Source organism: Cygnus olor, chromosome Z (assembly GCF_009769625.2).
Source record: "Cygnus olor isolate bCygOlo1 chromosome Z, bCygOlo1.pri.v2, whole genome shotgun sequence".
Taxonomy (NCBI): Eukaryota; Metazoa; Chordata; class Aves; order Anseriformes; family Anatidae; genus Cygnus; species Cygnus olor.
In genome coordinates this window covers 76,628,877-76,648,772 of record NC_049198.1, presented here as the reverse complement: position 1 = coordinate 76,648,772, position 19,896 = coordinate 76,628,877, and the positions used below count along the sequence as shown (strand labels likewise).

Genomic DNA, 19,896 nt, shown 5'->3' with positions numbered 1-19,896 from the left:
TTCTCCAGTGGGATGAAGAATGCCCTGGTTCTAGGTGAACAAGACTAGAAAAGTTCTGATTGTGTGAAAAGATGGAGGTGAGCTCTTACTACTGAGAATTTTTGTATCTACAAAAACTCTAAAAATATGATTATCATGGATGGAGCTGCACGGCCAGGATAGCTTTTCCCATAAAAATGGGAAGTATCTCTTGTCGTTTATTCTTCTTTTTGTGGAGATTACTGTATTGTTGTACTACTGGCAAAACAAACACATTCTTCGCCTCGGTCTTTAACAGCAAGACCACTTGATCTCTAAATAACCAGTACCCTAAGCTGGTGGAAGGGGATGGGGAGCAGAATGTGGCCCTCACAATCCAAGAGGAAATGGCTGCCGACTTGCTACAGCACTTAGATGTACGCAAGTCGATGGGGCCGGATGGGCCCGAGGGTGCTGAGAGACCTGGCAGCCAAGGTCTCTCAAGGTCTCTCTGGCTGGCCAAGCCGCTTTCCATCATTTATCAGCAGTCCTGGCTATCAGGGGAGGGCCCAGTCGACTGGCGGCTAGCAAACGTGATGCCCATCTACAAGAAGGGCCAGAAGGTAGACCCGGGGAACTATAGGCCTGTTAGTTTGACCTCGCTGCCAGGGAAGCTCATGGAGCAGATTATCTGGAGTGTCACTACGCAGCACTTGCAGGGCAACCAGGCGATCAGGCCCAGTCAGCATGGGTTTATGAAAGGCAGGTCCTGCTTGACGAACCTGATCTCCTCCTGTGACAAAGTGACACACTTAGCGGATGAGGGAAAGGCTGTGGACGTGGTCTGTCTTGATTTCAGTAAGGCTTTTGACACCAATTCCAACAGCATTCTCCTCAAGAAACTGGCTGCTCTTGGCTTGGACTGGTGTACGCTTCGTTGGGTTAGAAACTGACTGGATAGCCAGGCCCAAAGACTTGTGGTGAATGGAGTTATATCCAGTTGGAGGCCGGTCACTAGCAGAGTCCCCCAGGACTCAGTATTATGGCCAGTTCTCTTTAACATCTTTATTGATGATCTGGACGAGGGGATCGAGTGCACCCTCAGTAAGTTTGCAGATGACACCAAGGTAGGTGCCTGTGTTGATCTGCCCGAGGGAAGGAAGGCTCTGCAGGAGGATCTGGATAGGCTGGACCGATTGGCTGAGGCCAACTGTATGAAGTTCAACAAGGCCAAGTGCCGGGTCCTGCACCTGGGCGCAACAACCCCAAGCAGCGCTACAGGCTGGGAGATGAGTGGCTGGAAAGCTGCCTGGCAGAGAAGGACCTGGGAATACTGGTTGATAGTCAGCTGAATAATGAGCCAGCAGTGTGCTCAGGTGGCCAAGAAGGCCAACAGCATCCTGGCTTGTAGAAGAAACAGTGTGGCCAGCAGGTCTAGGTAGGTGATTGTCCCCCTGTACTTGGCTCTGGTGAGGCCGCACCTTGAGTACTGTGTTCAGTTTTGGGCCCCTCGCTACAAGAAGGACATGGAGGTGCTCGAGAGAGTCCAGAGAAAGGCAATGAAGCTGGTGAGGGGTCTGGAGACCAAGTCTTATGAGGAGCGGCTGAGGGAGCTGGGATTGTTCAGCCTGGAGAAGAGGAGGCTCAGGGGCGACCTCATCGCTCTCTACAGGTACCTTAAAGGAGGCTGTAGCGAGGTGGGGGTTGGTCTGTTTTCCCACGTGCCTGGTGACAGGACAAGGGGGAAGGGGCTAAAGTTGCGCCAGGGGAGGTTTAGGTTGGATATTAGGAAGAACTTCTTTACTGAAAGGGTTGTTAGGCATTGGAATAGGCTGCCCAGGGAAGTGGTTCAGTCACCATCCCTGGAGGTTTTTAAAAGATGTTTAGATGTAGAGGTTAGTGATATGCTTTAGTGGAGGACTTGTTAGTGTTAGGTCAGAGGTTGGACTACGTGATCTGGGAGGTCTCTTCCAATCTAGATATCTAGTAAGTTTAGTTTGATTTAGTAAGTTTATTCTCTCTAAATGAAGTCATCCGCAATTCTTACCAAAGTATCACTCAGACATTATAATACAATTTAATATTTTCTTCCAACAATTAAGGTATTTTTTTCCCTTACTGGCAAATATCCTTTTCTATTACTTACACTTTGAAATCTCTGCTGAATGTTTCATACAAAACTAACATTTTTATTTTCCTCTTTCAAATGGAGAAGAATCAACATTACAAATAGGAGCTTCCAAGACAATACAATATTTTCTTAATTACACCTCCACATATGATCCACAACTTAGCATGAAGGAACTCATTTGCAGAAGAACAATTCAAAAAAAACCACTAAGGTTTCAAGAACTTTCTCAGTTACAAGTAACTGTTAAGCAAGTTAGGTGAAATGCTTAGCATGCTATAGAGAAAACTGAAGTCTTATACCAGTAAGTAAGTATCAGGAACAAATTATGCAATTCTTTTACACAAGCATAAAGTACACACACATCATCTTACCACTAAAACTTACCTATTATAATATCTGCCTCCCATCATAAACTGATTGTTTGCAGTTGGACATATTTTAAATCGCTGAATATTTTCACTGGTCCGAAAATAAAGTGAATAATCACCAGGTGTATTGTCTGAAGGTCTCACAAGAAAACTGCACACTTGACCGACTGAAAAGATACCATAATCGTGTTATTTACTGCTACTTTTCTTACAGTATTATTTATGAGCCCTCATCAAATCTCTTTCTGCATAAAGTAGCAAGAAGTGCACACTTAAAGGAGAGAGACAAAGCTTATGAGGTAAGTTCCAACACTGATTCCAAATCAGACGAAGTAATACTAAACTGCCAGAGTTAATGCAAATTGATTTAGCTGCAGCTGGCAACCTACTGACACAAGAACATTAAAAAATTGAGATGTTTTCAACAATTAATGGTGTTTGTTCTTATATTTTAAGTATTCTGTTTAACAGTATGGGTCAAAAATTTTCATGTTTTCATTTAAAAAAGTACTTCCTCTATGAAGACATTTTTAGAAAGTCTGTAGTATATTTTCCTTTAGGTCTATAACAGTATTTTTTTCTTGGGAAAGCCCATAATATTTTTAGTACATGTATTAATCAAAAAGTATTTCACTATTTCACTCAAAATTATTAAATAAACTGTACTTGAGAATTTAAATACACTTGATACTCATAGTCGTAAGTTTTATTTCGATGTAGTATTCTATTGCAATAACAACCAGAGTCTGGTTGACACAGTCTTGAGAGTGTAAGACACTCCTACGTTCAAACATAAAAGCAAATTTTGCCAGCAATAGGATTGCTTTGTGCTATCTGACTACCACTATATCAGAAGTACGAGTACCTGTCATCAGCAAATTGTAAGCCTCTTGTTTGGAGATCTTCCCATGGAACCATCTTAACAAAGATGAAGAGAAAAATTAGAAAGCAAGACTACCAGCTCTCTTTTTTCGGTTGTGATGGCATCCAAGGCTCTGGCACCTATGAACTGATCTTTCTTTAAAAAGACCTAATACATAGATAGGTAAGACTATGCTACTTAATGCTGCTGTTCTACCAACAGCATGAAGAAGCTAAGATTAACAGACATATAAACAAATTTCAATAAAAATATCCAACATGTAGAGTTCACATTCAAACTCAACTGTGTTTAGCGATGAAAAACATTTAAGTGTTAGGTAACTTGACAGGCATTATTTAAAGTCAATCTCATAGAGCTATTTCCTTGAATCATGAAATCCAAAGCTAAAACAAAATTAAATACAGTAAAGAAAAAAAATCAAACCAATTTTGGCAGAAGCAGTGGGAATAAAACTTAGTTCTGATGAACACAAACTGCTTTAATCTCACACCTTTTATGTTCTGCAGAGCCCTGTGTCAGAGGAATGCCCTAAGGAAGTTCAGCAGCCTCCGTGAGTCTCAGCCTGACGCTTGTGATTGTACAGTACTGACATTACAGGGCTGTTCAGTTTACATGTGGCACACCACATGCTACAACTTAAGAGCTCATTCTGTCCTTTAACGGAAACCTAAAAAATATGGCCTGAACTTCATTACATTTCATGTCGAGTAGGGGGAAAAAATGCAGAAGCCCATCTTATGCATCTAAAATGAGCTCTATTTCTAACTTTTTTTCTGTACTACATTTAGAAGGTCATTTCTGGCTACCAAACATTGAAGGATTTGTTGTCTCCCTGGAATTCTTCGGAGTAGCAGACTGTGGACACTGTAGCATAACTGTGGACAAAGCATCGAAACTCCAAATATCTGCTACAAACTGCTTTGTAAATTAAAAAAAGTAATCCTATATTTGAAAGAATTCTTACTGCTAAACTGACCAGCAGAATATTAGGGAACAGTGAGAAAACAACCCAGCAGTGATGTTTCTTCTCCCGTTAAGATAATAAGAAATGTCTTCTTCAGCCATCAGCCTTTTGGAGAAAGCAAACAAGGCAACAGCTGCAGGAAGCAGCAGCTGCCATTATCGCAAGCAAATGCAGGACAGACAAAATAATCAAGCTACTTGCGGTTTTCTGAACCTTATTTTGGCCACTCTTCTGTACTACTCAAAGCAATGTAACTATCAACAGTTTGCCATATCAATACATTGTTAAACCTGAAATGTATTCACTCTTGAAAATTTTTCAAGTATTCCAAGCAAATACAACAGCCACCACATGGCCCTCTGTCTTTCATCTTCAAAGTTTAAGTGTGGTTACACGAAACTAATGGAGAGAAAGTGTAATTATTACACTGTCATTCTTGTAATGGTACTTTGCTCTCTCCAGCATTTACAGTTAAGCAGATCTGAAAAAGGTTACCTCTAAAGTAAACACAATCCTAATGAAATACTCCAATGTGCATATTTTGGCTGAAAGTGATTATACAGGGATTCATTGATGATTTTAACAGTGAAAAATCCCTGAATTATAGGCTTTTGAGACTTACAAGACTTTCATGTCAATTATCTGTGCACCTTTAGCAGCTAATATAGAAATATTCTTTTGTCCTAAGTCAAAAAATCATTATCTTCTGTTCATCTTCCCAAAAGTCAGGAAACCTCATAGCTGAAGTTTACAATCAGTTATTTTATGATTTGTTATTAATTAAAAAAATAAAAAATCCTTACATTTTGCCTTCATGTGGATCTTCTTCTCTTCCCTAATGAGAAAATTAACACAGTAAGTGCATGAAAACAGTAGAAGTTAACCTATGAATTTTATTTTCTGAACTAAGACCTTCTGTAGAAAAAAACAAGTAGCCTAAGATATTTTGAACTAAAGGGCTTATTGCAACTCAATGAAAAGTTTTCCTCTTCATTCACTAAGTGAATATTCAGCCAAAATACAATATTTCAAATGATTTTATTTGTCATGTTTCAAACCTTTCTTTAGAGATGGTACATTTTAAAACTCAGCTTTCCTAAGGTTAACTTCACCACTGATATAGAAGTCTCCCGTTTAACATTCTAGTACTACCAGTTCAATTTAGCCATTCACATCGTCACTTGGATCTGTGAGAAGCAGCTGCAAGTAATTCCACTAATAGCAAAATACATATGCCGCACAGGAAAACATCCAAAGCAATGCTGAGCTTTAAGAAAAAATAAAATAAAAACCTCCTGTTTAGTAAGTCCTTTAAACCATCTCTTCTCTTGCAGTAAACTCTGTTACCTGCAGGTCATCTGGTTAACTTCTCGAGTTAGCATACTAGGTACAACTAGTAGCATTCCAGGTACAACTAATTCACTAACACTTTTTATGTATTGACCTTAAAAGAAAGGCCTGCCACAACGTAAAACTATACCCTGCACAGTTTGCCACGAAACTTTCACAAATGTAAATCACAAATGCAATTATATGACCAGCAGATTCTTTACAAAGACAGATGAGTTTATGGAACTGCTTAGCAAATTGGCAGTACCATTCATTTGTAGTTCTTTGGACAACATGTGCGTTAAGTGCTTTTTTGATACTGAATTGGGCTTAAATGTTTTTCATACTTTTTTTAAAACCAAACTTTTTTAGATCCAATTACTAGGCTGAGAAAAAAAATCACGTAATTGAAAATGAGGCAGTTAAGTGTCACTGATTTTGGTTTATTTCAGTATTTTACACGTATTTATTTATATGCACACACAAAAAGATATATACAAAAAGATTTGAATATAAAATTACTTACCACTTCTTCTACCAGGTCTTCTACAATAAGACCTTGTTCATCTGTACGTAGGTTTGTAACCCACATCCAGCCATCTTCCAATTCATTATGGACAATAAACATGTCTCCTTTAAGGAAACTAAAGAAAATTACAGTAATAACAAAGTTAGAAATACAATCACAATACAAGCTTTAATGAACACAATGAATTCTTCAGCAGAATTTCAGCAAAACATTTGAGATAATCTGCTTATGAAAATACATTGATATTCCAAGCATACCATGTGTATTTTTCTCACGGTTTAAGTGGCTATCATATATGAATATTTATATTTCTTTAATTTACATTCAAAATGTAATACATATTTCAATTCTGTCAACTTTGAAGTGTACTAAAAATGCATAAAACAGAAATAACACGACAGTATTAGAAGATAGTAATACTTTTCTTTTTTCAAGATGGATCAAATATAAAACACCAGTAAAGCAATCAAAATGCCATTAATAGTCTGGAGGAAAATAATACTCCTTTCATTGAAATCTAATCTGGTGTAACAGAAGCCCGTGAAACATCTGTTATTTATGTTCTCACATAGGAAAACATGTGCTACAAAGAGAGTACAGAATAGTTACTGGAAAAGCCATGCAATCAGCTACAAGAAAAGCATAAATAAGAAGCATTAACATGCCTAATGAAGCTTCATTACTTGAAGGTTTGGGTAAGTTATTCCTTAAGTTATCCCAAACTCAGGTCACATGTAAGCCTTTCACTGTAGCATAGCAGGACTTCTCAATCAAGTTAGATGATGCATCAAGGGTACAGGAAGTATCTATAAGACACTGAAGCTCATTAACTACAAATCCAGTCCAAAATTACACAGCAAATTTCAAAGAACATTTCTCTCATTTGAGATGGCTAACAAAAAAGGCATTAAAATCATGCATAAAGCCAACAGCAAAAATAAAAAAAGCCTAATGGAACATGGAATTAACTCATCTGCTAATGAACCTAAACTGTAAGAATGGGTGGCAGCCAGCAAGAGCACCCTACATCAGCTCTATTATGAAGAACTACACAATAAGTTGCTGCATGGATGACATGCTGAAATTAATCCTGCAATACTATTAACTTTAATATCCTCATCAGTATTTACAAAGTTTTCACTCAAGATTCACTGAATCACAGAGTATATTCATTTAACCCAGAACAAACTGAGAACTTTGTTCCGGGCAATGCCAGGAAAAGAATTATTTTAACCATGATCTCATAAGCCTATCTCAAAGCTCTGCATTTCAGCTGTATCCTGGAACAGAGAGAAAAGGTATCATTTGCTATCACAATAAAAATTGTAGAAAAGTAACAAAATGTTTTTCTCCTGTAAGTTAAGTGCAGTAAGCACGTACTGGACTTGATTGATATTTTTATTCTTATGCATAGTAAGAAGTCTTACTTGAAATGTGTAATTAGAGTTCCCTCCTTGCCTTACCACCCTTTCTTCTACCCTGCTTAGAAAGTCATCACCTCAATGATAACTATCATCACATCATTCCTTAAAGAGGTCAGACTGGATTAGGCTGCAAGCTATGGGATGAATTTCCATTCTAATGAGGATAGAAGGCTCTCATATCTTTTTCTGTATTGCTGGAAATTAGAATAGTTCAGTTGAAAAGGACCTACAAAGACCATCGAGCCCAGATGTATCTTAGATCAATACTCCTAAAAGCAAGCCAATTCCCAATTCACTTGGAATGTTAAATCAACTTGTGAAACCAAGACGGTCTCATTAGACTAAAAATCATTGCAAACCTCTTTGAAACCCTCTTTTCCATTTGAAAAAAAATATCTGGTATCTCAGGAAAGCATTTTCACTCCAAGTAACTAGCATATGATGTTCTATTGGAGATGGGACTGTTGGATTTGTTTCCTTCCCACATATGCAGATCATCATGAAAATTCAAGAGAAGCACAACACACAGAGAATCCTTAAGAAATTCTTGAGGCATCAATGTTAGAAAGGAAATGAGTAACAGCGTAACAAAGTTATGATAAACCAGCATACTTCAGTAACCTTTTAAAATCTTAAATTACTGGAGATTACACATTGAAATAACATTCGTTCAATACAGACTTTTTGAAAGGAGGAGGGGATGAGAAGGGAAGCAAGAATCATTCTTGCTTTATTTGAAGAATAGACAAGCAATGAGAACTTCAAGTAACGGTCACAGCAAATGAAAGTTTCTAAGCACAGACAACAAAATACATACTAGAACGTCAGAAGCCTTTTTGAAATAGCATAGCAAGTGCCTTTTTTTGAACTAAGAAAAAAGGAGCAACATTAAAAAAACAAAATTTTTAGGCAGTCAATGCTCACATTCTCTTTCTGGTGGGCAGGATTAGTTTGCCTTGAACTATTTATCTGCTACTAGCTACTCCCTATAGGCAATTAAGGGAAAAAAGCCTAAAACATTTATTTCAAATATTTGTGAGACACTTTTGCACAGAATTTTTTCATATACAAATTTATCCTCTTTAAGAAAAATATAGGCCTTTATAAAACTTACCTGAGAAACGTAATTAATTTTAGTTCTAACAATCTAATGCAACTTCCCGTACAACACAAAGTAGTATACAGAGGGAAAAAAGTGTTATTGTTATGCCCCACAACGACAAAAACAGAAGCATCATCCTTTAAGCTAACAATATTCTACTGGAAAAAGATGTTCATATTGCACATGAATGCATACTTAAATCCTTATTAGTACCTATACGTACTCTGAGAATCTCAGAACTGCTACTACCTATATTAAAACGTACCTTATTTCATCAGTTTCTGGCACTTTGGTGTAAGGCAGAATTGCTCGAACTCTCCTTCTGTCCTCCACAGGCTACAATTTAAAAGAAGAGAGCAAAAATAACACTTCTCACTTGCTTGTGAGTGCAGAACTCCTCTCCCCAACACTGTGCTATTCTGAAGAAAAGGATTTGTAATAGTCACCTATATCCCTCTTGACAGCATTAGATTTTCCAAGCTTAAAACCACTAAAAATACAATTCACACACTTAAGAGTTACGGAGATCTCACTTTGTTTCTTTTTGTAGCATGACAGATAGCTTATGTTCTCATCTTGAAAATACATTACTAATAAGCTAATTCTCATGGAAGTATACTTCTGAAATGTCTTTCAATTACAATGGAAATTTAAAGAATTTTAACTATCAGGAACATTTTTAGGTTTTGTTTGCATGGTTTTAGCAATGAGAAATTGAAAGATGCCCCATTTTCAGAAACCTTGATTATCCACAGTATGAATATTTGGAAATCTTTGTTAGATACACAAATATCACAAAACAATAAAGGTTGTCTATACTACAGTGGTAGTCTTTACTAGCCAAGAACTGCATATTTTCTTGTTTATGTCTGTTCACTTGCAATGCTATTGCTACTTTTGGAGGTAACAGCAATACCCAGTACCTAGCTTTCATTAAAAAAAAATCATTAAACAGCAATTTTTTTCATTATTTTCCATCAGTAAGAATGCATTTTTAATATATTCCTTATACCTCATGATATGCTGAGCCTATGTAGGATGCTGGGGAGCTTTTTGCAGTGATTTTTCTTCTCTACAGAAAACTATGAGTACTGATTAATGATACCAATATATTTAAGTAAATGGCTCTTAGAAATATTACTGTAAAAATGTTACTACTTGCCTCTGGAGGTGCTACTGGAAATAATAGCTTTTCCCCCTTCAACAAACAAGACACATGACTGTAATAACCAATTAAGTCTGAGAGTGAAGCAAAGCGACGTCCACCAATATAATAGTCTCCACACATGGCAATAATCCTGTTAATAAAAAAAAAGGAAGCTTGAGATAGGGAATTTTTTCTACAGATAGTTCTTTTTACCTTTTTTTTAATGCAAAAGGAAATTAGATAATTTCAAGTTTTAAAGCAGAGTGTCTACATTCAATAAAATACAGTATTACAAGCTCTGCACATAGATGTGCAAACCTTAACTAGTGGATATTTCACCTAAAATTACTGATGTCTGTAAAGGAAGAGGAAAAAAGCCATAAAATTTGCTAGAACTAAATGAAATAAACTGAACAGAAAAATGTAATCAGTGTCCTGGAAAACTGACAGAGTGCTCTAGTAGATGCAACAATGCTACCATGTGTATCATGCAGGACATACATGTATGTATTTAATAAAGTATCATATTATTTTAACAATAAAAAACTGCACTTGATTATAGAATGCAGAAAACTAAAACATCTTCAAAAATAGTCACTTTCTTGCAGTTAGCTTGGTATCCATATTAAAAATTAAGAAATTATTTGGAATAATTAAAATATCTCCTTTTACTTCAAATTTAAAAAAACAGCAGTATTTGCTAATTGACAGGGAAAAGCTTACGGAACATTTTCAGTATTTTAATACAACAAAGAATTCTTACAAAACTGTTTTATTATTTCAAGGACGTGTTTTTCTTAAAATACAGATTCATGAAAACACTGTCATAAAAAATTGAAGGTACCACATCTGTTCTCACTGCTATTCAATACAAATTCTAAAAGCAGTCAGAAATAATTGATCTAGGCAAAAGGATTAACAGTATTAAAAGCATTCCTGCTATAATCAAGAATCATTTGCAAATGTAAAGAAGTACTTAATTTGAAACAACTAGCACTTTTGACCAGACAATCCAAAGAAACAACAGGAAGTATGTAAATTGGTGGCATCAAGTGGACCTGAGTTTTTCCAGCAATACAGATGTGACAGCAGCCCTTTGTAACAGCTCACATTCTTAAAGGGTTATCTGGAAAGCAGCTGGGAGCAGGGAGTAGATGCTGGCACAGGGACTGAACTGCTTATTTAGTTACACAAAGTGAAAAGGTGAAGAGACGCTCATCTGTACAAAAATTATTATTTCTGGTACAACCATAAAACATCATCATCTGTTTTCAGAAAACCTGCAGCTGCAGTTTCCAATAAGTTGTGTCATAAATAGAAAAGTCCTCCTATTTTTCTCCGGAATTCTTGTTGCAGTGTTGGAATCATTTTAAAAACATCTGATGGTGCACCTTTACAAACGGAAGTCTAAGTGTATATATACTGCTTTTGATCAGTTGAGAAAATATATGCAATAAAGTATAAGAAATAGAGAAACAGATTATCAACAAACTAAGCATATTTTGCTTATTAAGGAAAAACTTAAAATCTAAGAACTCATGTTAATTCTCTCTCCAGTCTCCAGAAGAGAGAAAAATTATCTCAAGGATATTTCAAAATAAATAATACTACAAAGAATAAACATATCTGAATCTTCTCAGCATTCCACTGCTTAATCCCTTTATAATGATTGGGCACAATTCAGAAACAAAAGGAAAAAAATTCAACTGCCACGAAACTTATCTCTCATCCAAAATGAGCATACTACTTATCTGCAGCTGCTTTCTTCTGTTTTTACTCCCATTTTCTTTAACAGGTCAGTAATCTCATACGTTAAAATTATTTCTTCTCAGGCTGTTCTTTGAACTGAATTATTTCTCCAAAACAACAGTGTAAAATCTAAATAAAGGTGTTATTTTCAGAGATGAAATCTGAAGTTTATGCATATAGCATTGGAAGGGGAGTCAACAATGTAACTTTAAGGATTTACACTAGATCTTTTGGCATATTTTCGGCAAGATCCTTCATGAATTACTCAATAGAGATTAGGTTCTAATTGAAATATAGTGTTTCAGATTATTATTTCAAGCTTAAACAAAAACTTCCTTGGAACACAGAGCCAATATATATAAAAAGACTTTTGTAATCCCAGACAATCCTGAAGGGCAAGATTAGAAGATAAATATTTTCCTTTACAATAATTGGTATCATGCAGTAACTCACTAAAAAAATGTATCACTTCTGTGAAAATAGATTGTTTTAATAGATCCATATGCTAGCCATCAATCAAATGGTACACAAGCATTTTTACCCAAAATGCTGGAATTTTTAAGGAAATAACTGGGGAAATAATACTTTTCGGAAACAAAATATGAGGAAGATTGTTTAGCAATGACAGTTTCACCCATTTCTGGTAGACTGCGAATGGCAAAGATCAAGCTCTGGCAGAGAGAGCACTTTTACCCTGTGGGACACAGGAGATCGATTCCTGTATTTGTTTGAAATTACCTTGACTAACATTGTTAAGTTTGAAAATATTCTTGAGCGTAGGACTTGCCTTTTTATTAAGAAAGAAAAATACATGTTCAGCAAATGAGATTAAAATTTGTCCAATCTCTGAAGAACAGTATCAACAAAACACAAATTGATTTCCTTGGTGCATTTTATGGATCTTGGAATGCAAGATTATTTAAGGTTGGGAAATATAGTAAGGGCCCTTTCCTTAAGGAATTGGAAACTGTTGGAGAACATTTTCTACCTGAGATGCCAGCAACACTTCTGTGGTGGGCATGAACCAATATTCAAGTGCCCTGAGGTTGGCTTCAAGAACCTAAAATTATTAAAAGATAATGCAAGACTGTAGAGCAGTACTAGAAAGAAACCATAAATATAGTTTAATTTTCTGCTACTGCTAGACCGGTACCAGTTCCCAAGTGAGTATCAATACAGCTGAAAAGTTGAAATTGTTAGCTCAGATGGCAAGATGCAAACATGAGATACTATTTGTGTGCTACATTGCCTGCATTTAGTGGAATTAGGAGCTCATGTCAATGCTAGATCAGGACCTCTGAACTACATTTAATCTCACAGCAGATGAATCCAAAAACTCCCTATATTTGTAAACCACCCACATAGTGGCTCACCTGTTGGTATCCTGGATAATTCCTGCTTTCAGAAGTTGAAGAGTTTAGTTTGTATTTGTTTCTATCAAGACCACTGAGAAAGGTTTCTTCTACTGACAAAGAATCTTGCCTTCCTATTTTGCCTATATTTTTCCTACTTGCTCTCCTATTTGGTGAAGGTGAACATTACACTGCAACACAATACTTACTAACTAACATTCATACTTTTCTCAGAATGCATCTCATTTACACTAATGAATAAACGAACTTACTAATTTACACAGCTTGCCAATGGTGAAATAATCCTAGTTACAGTTTTGTATAAAGGGCTATTTGTATTTAGAACAATTAATTCTAACATGTACTGAAAGCTGTTTCAAGCAAACCCTTTGATTATTAAATACATAATCTCTTAATTTCTTCTCGCTATTTTCTTAAAAATAAGGAAGCGATCATATTTGATGGCACTTTAACATTGAAGTCTGTCCTGTGAGCTAAAAATCAGTACTGAGAAACAGACCGAAAACAGTCTCTGTGGCTGACTAATGAAACCTGCACGTTACTTTAAGTCTATTAACAACAACTTCAGACGAGCCTCTCTCCTGTGAGGGTTTCCTCATATTTTTGTTCTTTAACCTATAAAGTGATTCTTAAGTAGTGTATTTTAAAACAACTAAGCACAAGTTAAAAGCGGTACCATAAAAGAATAAAAAGCCAAAAATATTATAATAGTGGTTATTGCTGTCTGTACTGTGTTCTAAAAAAAAAAAAACATTACAGGATTTTAAAAGAAAACATTTAATTCTCACCTAAAGTGATTGACATTTGTTTTACTAAGGAATGAAAGCACAAATGAACCTGGTCTCCGATCACTCTCTCGAATAAGGTAACTTCCAGGTTTTCCCGCCTGTCGAAGACGTTCTTCTGCAATTGTTCTGTCAAGTTTTCCATGATACCACCTGAAAAAAAATTACAGTGGGTGTCCTTAGAACTTAACATTTTCATTTATTCTTACAGAATACATCTGTGAGACCAGAGAAAGCTTTCAGTTGGAACTGATATAATTGTTATCTTTTCCTTCAAAGTTACTACATATTTACATGTGCAACCTCCCAGTAAGTGCTTTTAAGACAGCACAGATTTCAGATAACCAAATAACTCACATTTTGAACCATCCCATGGGGCAGAAGCTCTACATATCATCTTTTCCCCCTTCCCCAGTTTGCTTGTTTTAAATAAACAGAACTAGAGGTGACGTCTGACTTGAAGACTGTTGTATTTTAAGCCTGCCTGGGCTTCAGTTCAGGCTGGAGTTTGCTAAAACACAAATTGTAGAAGTGATTTGTAACAGCCTTTCCTCAGCTCACACACACAGATATCCTGGTAGCAAAGCCTGCATCAAACTGGAGTGACAGCAGTCACCAGACCACGATCCAGTCCCAAAAGAGCCCTTCCTAAACACAATTCATACCCTATAAATTAAAAGCAACTACAGATGCGTGGCAAATCACAGACTGCAGAAAATGACAAAAGAGCACTTCCATCTGTAAAGTAAAGGTAAGGCTTAGCAGCGAAGCATTAATTAGCATTACCTCGATTCTTTTATTTACATTGCTTTTGTCAGAATTCTCTTTCGATCCCAAATGATTAAGCATTAGGTTTAGCACTAAAAAGAAAAAAAGAGCAGCAACGGAGACAGTAATTAAAATGCAAAGTCAAGTGGTGTTCTCATCACCTTTTACAAGGAAAAACACCCATGCCATTTACAAAGCTGCAGCACATTCTGGAGCTACATAATGTAATTTATTAGGTCTGCATCTATCAACTCACTATGCTTGGAATTAATCTTTAATCTCCACATTCAAGGAAACATCCATTTTCATACTATCACTGTTTTATAGTATTTACTACTTCAGTCACCTATTGATTCTACCTGTTTGCGTGTATCTCTCATGCTATAAAAAATGCATTTTGGAACAGATATAAAAATTACCTTTTAAAAAAATACAGCTGGGCTGTTGATAAGATCTGGCCAGATACACTTTTTCTATGAAATGGAAGCAAAATCAAAAGTTTTCTTTGAGGGCTTGCCTCAGAACGAAAACCAGATAGGCTGTACAGATAAGCATTACGTGCACCAGCGTAGATACTGTTTACCCTGGCAAAGCTGTATTCTTGCTGGTGTAGCTCTCCTTGCTTCTCTTCCTCATCCTGCTGGAAACAAGCTAAACCAGAAGAAGTGCCGCTTTGTCTGTACAGCCGTACCAGCCAGGTTAGAGAGATGTGTCTCACCACATTCCAGAGCAACACAGCCTCCTCGCTGCTGGCAGAAACAGCCAGCTCGCATACAGTCTGCACTGCCCCATTCGGAGAGTTCAATGGGAAACAAAACAAAAATCAGTAGTCTGTTTTGAACTCTCTAGGATGAAATATCCTGCTTGTCGATGGGCATGTCAGTGGCTTGAACCCAAGGCTGTTCATTATGAGCACACATCACAACTGGGCTTTGGTCTTCTGGACAGACTGGCTTTCTTGAAGCAGAAAAACTCCCCTGAGACTGAAGAAACCTTCCTGATCAAGAAATTCTTTGAAACCAGCATTCCACGGAGCCTATTTTAAACTAACAATAGGCTCACTACGCTTTTATTTGTTCCTATTTATCACCCACTCAAGAAAAATAATCTGGGCTCTGTTGAGCAACACATCATGTTTCAATGCCAGACTTAAAGGCATACCTTCAAAATGGGGAAGGTGGGAGTGCTAATAAGAATGCAAATTACTAATAAAAATATACTAGGAAAACAAAAAAGCAAAATTACTAGAAGAAAAAAAAAGTTCAATGTTTTTGAAGGGGACTGTGATTTCTTACAATTGTAGTCAGTAATACACTACAAACCTGGATGTCAAAATTTTAAGACCTGAAGCTCTAAATAAAGAGAACACCCTCCCTGCTGGTGACACAGATGTTGGTGTATCAAACACAGTGGAGATTACTTCCCCTAAAGTAAAACACAACATACTTACTCTCTCCCATTCAACAGTTTTGTACCAAGCATAACTGAAGATATACATTATTAGTTAAGGGATAAGCAAGGCTCAACAATGTTTGTCCCCTTATCTCAGAAGAGGGTTGTTTTCTAAAATAAAACTGTCTGTTCAATGCCACTGAGCACATACTTGAAATACTTGCAGCTGACACAAAGTATGTTGTATTCTGCAGTTCACTATGCATTAGTGTAATGAATAAACTACTCTACACCACGAGCTACAAAAACACGTGTTAACCCTGAACTTCACTAGCAGCTGATGGGAAGGTGAGATACAAATGTCAGTAGAGCAGAGTCAATACTCAGCAACGATAGCAGAAAACAGCTCAAGTGATATCCTCAGGAAGCCTCTGTAGATAGCACACATCTTTAGAAAACAGGATACACACTGAAGTACAAGCTTTCAAGATACCATTAGAGTAAGCAAAATGCTTGTCGGGAAATAACTGTATTTTTCCAGAGACTCGAGTTTCATCACTAGAGAACCACTTTAGTCAAGCAATACAGTGCAGAAGAGTGCAAGAAGGCTTTATTGTTAAAAGTGTACATCTTATACTTCACCCAGCTCTCACCTGACTTCAGTATTATACGAAGATGTGCTCTGCAAATTTTCAGCTTTACCTTAAAGCAGTTTAACAGTAAATAGCAAATAATAGTTTATAAAATTGCCATACTTTATTGCATTTATAGATATCAAGTGCTCAATGAAGCATTAATTATAAGAATTATCTTTTTCAATACTTGCTAAGACTTTTTTTTTTGATTTGAAATACATCCACAGATCAACTTTTCTTTCAATACTGACCGGGTTACTGATCACAAATTCACACTACTGAAAAATACTAAGATCATTTACAGTGTGTTATCAGTTATAAAGGAATATCCATCCAATAATCAATGCTAGCCAAAAAAGTGCATCAGAAATGACTAAACTACAGAAGCAGTCCTAATCACTGTAAATTCATCAGACAATAAAGAGCACAGAGCGCTCTGAAGGATGGGACCAGTCTGAAACAAACTCCAGATTCTATGCCTTTAGCCCTCAATCAGGCATCTCTGTGAAGCCTGAGTTCAGCGTTTCTGCAAAACATGTAAGTAAAATCTACCTTTTCCTCTTAGAAGGCTCTGCAACATTGTGAGCTCTATAGGTCAAGGTCAACAGCTTCAGCATTTCTGCAGCCAGAACAGCTTCAGGTTTAATGTGTGCGCAATTAAAAGCAACATTTAACATGACGTCTTAACTTTTTATCAAATATAGCCTCCTCACAGAGGTAAAATGGGGTCCTAGCTGCAGAGCACTACATGTATCAAGGTTTGGATAGGAAGGTATCACACCCAACAACCTGCCTAGCTGTTCGTTAAGTAGAAAGTTGCCCCTCTGGCTGTGACTCTTACCATGTGTGCACTCAGAAGAGTAACTCAAAACTACTTACACGTACATCCTTCATCACTGACAATGACAAGATCCCTATCGTTCCTAGGGAGCCACCTCTATTTCCTTGCCTAGTCCCATCTAGGAACACATCTGTATTTCCAACATGCACTTTGCAAAATTTTATATGCTGATAATCCACTATTTTCACAGTGTTGTGGGCAAACATAATTAAATGACATTCTGAACCAAACAGCTAGTGTCCTAACAACACAAGAGCTGTTATGAAAGGTATGAAAAGAGAAAATTGTCACAGAAGGTTATGGAGTGATTCAACTACAAAACGTCTAACTATGAATCACAACTTAGGTTGTTGTTTCCATGACCAGCAGTTTAACCACTGCTGTAACAAGCTCATTATCCATTCGGTGACCTTCATTTTAATTCCAAGAGAATCAATAACAGACTTCCACATTTCACAAACCAACATGATAATGTGCAAGAAAATCCTTCCACCAGTTTAAATCCAAAGCAGCCTATTCAAACCTGTACCATAATCTTAATTACAGCAAACAGAGAGGATGCAAACTCAATGTCATGGCTTACTGTTTCCACAAGCACACGAGCACCACGCAGCCGCACGGGAGGATGCTCCTGGTGACAGAGAGCCCTACAGCAGGTTGTGCACCCCATGGAGTGAGCAGCGGCAGAGCTGCTACCATGGGCCAGCAGAGAAGAGTCCATAGATAGCAGCACCCTGGTCTCACCTGCCTCGTTAGAGCCAGGCAGCACGTCCTCCTGGGAGCAGGAAGGTGGTTAGACCGCACACATCCCTCCAGCGAGCTCACGGTACGCTGCTAACAGGACTCTCTGCCCCCACCAGGGGCACTCCACAAGGTCCACACCAGACACAGGCTGTTGGCAGCAAGGCAGCAGATGGTGGACTTACCATCTGGAAGGAGGCAGCTGCCACTGTGTGGAAGCATGTCACAAGGGTCAAACAAATCCTTTCATATTTATGTTATTTCCTTTTTGCATGGGAGAAAGGCACAGATACGAAGACATGCTGTTCCATCAAACATCTCACCATTTCAGTACCCTGTAACTTTCACTTGGACACACAGCAGGTCAAGGAGAGGGAACACAGAAGAGCAATGAAGGACTGCCTAAGTGTTTTTGAGCAACCTAGCAGAAATGAAGATACTGTTAATAACGGGATACCTAGAACACACGTTACAGTGCAGAGGAGAATTCATCATCAAACGCCTTATCCACTTCACTCAAAGCACCTCTTAGCCATACCCTGCTGCTCCAACAAAACATATCAGAAGAAGCAGAGAACTTCCAGGAGACGTGGTCAGAGCTCCCTCCCTATTAATTCAGCCACTGCCTTTCACAGTACCTCTCACACATTACAGATTCTTGTTATCACTTCCTGAGACTACACGAGCTCTCGTTACTTACCATTCCATAATTAGCAATTTTTTGACAGGGTCTTTGCAGTTCTCAACATCGCTTCCTGCCAGAAAAAACTTCCTGCCAGAAAAAAGCTCTGCAAATACGCGTCATTTGCTGTACTGTACTCACCTGTAAGATACTGAAACAAGCTGAAAATAACCTGAAGCATTGTAGGTGTTCTTTGTCCAGCACGTATGAAATTAGAGACTGTTTCATACTCTTCTTCTAAGTGTGTTCGTGTTTTTTAATCTGTTTTGTATGCATTTTTTTATGCGGAGACAGAGCGCATGTAAACCTAATACAATTATCTTATACCGTTTTTCTGTTCTAAAACCCCTTAAAAACAGCAAGTAGAAAACAGGGCCATGTAGGAAGAGTAGGAAGCAACTGACAGACTTCGGTCCCACAGGGAATCCCACCCTGGTACTTGCTCATGCCTCTGAAAGCCACTAAAATGCTTTCAGCAGAGAATAACACAACCGTGGATTTGAGGAAAAATTAAAAAAAAACATCTCAAACAAAAACCTCAGTACATCTTAAAAAAAGACCAAGCTAGGATGAAAAAAATGAGGTAATCCAAAAGGCAATACATTTAAATAACTTTAAGGAAAGTGAGGTTCTAAACATTTCCATTATTTCAAGGATACGAGGTGTAGTAAACTTTACAAAAGATCTGACAACAGCACAATAGACAACAAAGGAAAGCCAAAGAGTTCTTTCAGTCTTATCTAATATACATTTACTAAAAAGAACACTGACTGCTATCTCCTTTTTGCAAAAGCCACCAATAAACAAGATAAATACAGATAAATAAACCAAAAAACAGCTCTTGAAACTCTCATTTTCTTACTGAAAGGTCAACTTCGGAAGTAAATTCTGGAACTCACTACAGTTCTTAGCAAGACATTTCCCATTTTTAGCAAAAGTTTCCTATTCATGCATGCTTCCTACATGTGCCTTCTGGTGAAAGATAGGCCTTTTCTAATTATGCCAAGAGTGATGAAGAAGCTACAAAAGCGATGTCAACATCGCTATGCAAGTCAGCATATAATCTTTAGCAACAATTAAGGAATTTCTGGGATT

General features: G+C 37.3%; 1 protein-coding gene across 1 annotated transcript in view; it reads right to left on the bottom strand.

The window, feature by feature from the left end:
- The window catches only part of RASA1 (RAS p21 protein activator 1), a 63,454-nt gene that overhangs the window by 33,535 nt on the left and 10,023 nt on the right, over positions 1-19,896 (bottom strand). The window contains exons 2-8 of the mRNA XM_040540623.1: positions 13,746-13,895; positions 9,851-9,986; positions 8,954-9,024; positions 6,160-6,277; positions 5,108-5,139; positions 3,323-3,375; positions 2,474-2,624 (exon numbers count right to left, since the gene is read on the bottom strand). Of these exons, the coding sequence (XP_040396557.1) occupies positions 2,474-2,624; positions 3,323-3,375; positions 5,108-5,139; positions 6,160-6,277; positions 8,954-9,024; positions 9,851-9,986; positions 13,746-13,895 (711 nt within the window). The remainder of the gene's footprint in view (positions 1-2,473; positions 2,625-3,322; positions 3,376-5,107; positions 5,140-6,159; positions 6,278-8,953; positions 9,025-9,850; positions 9,987-13,745; positions 13,896-19,896) is intronic.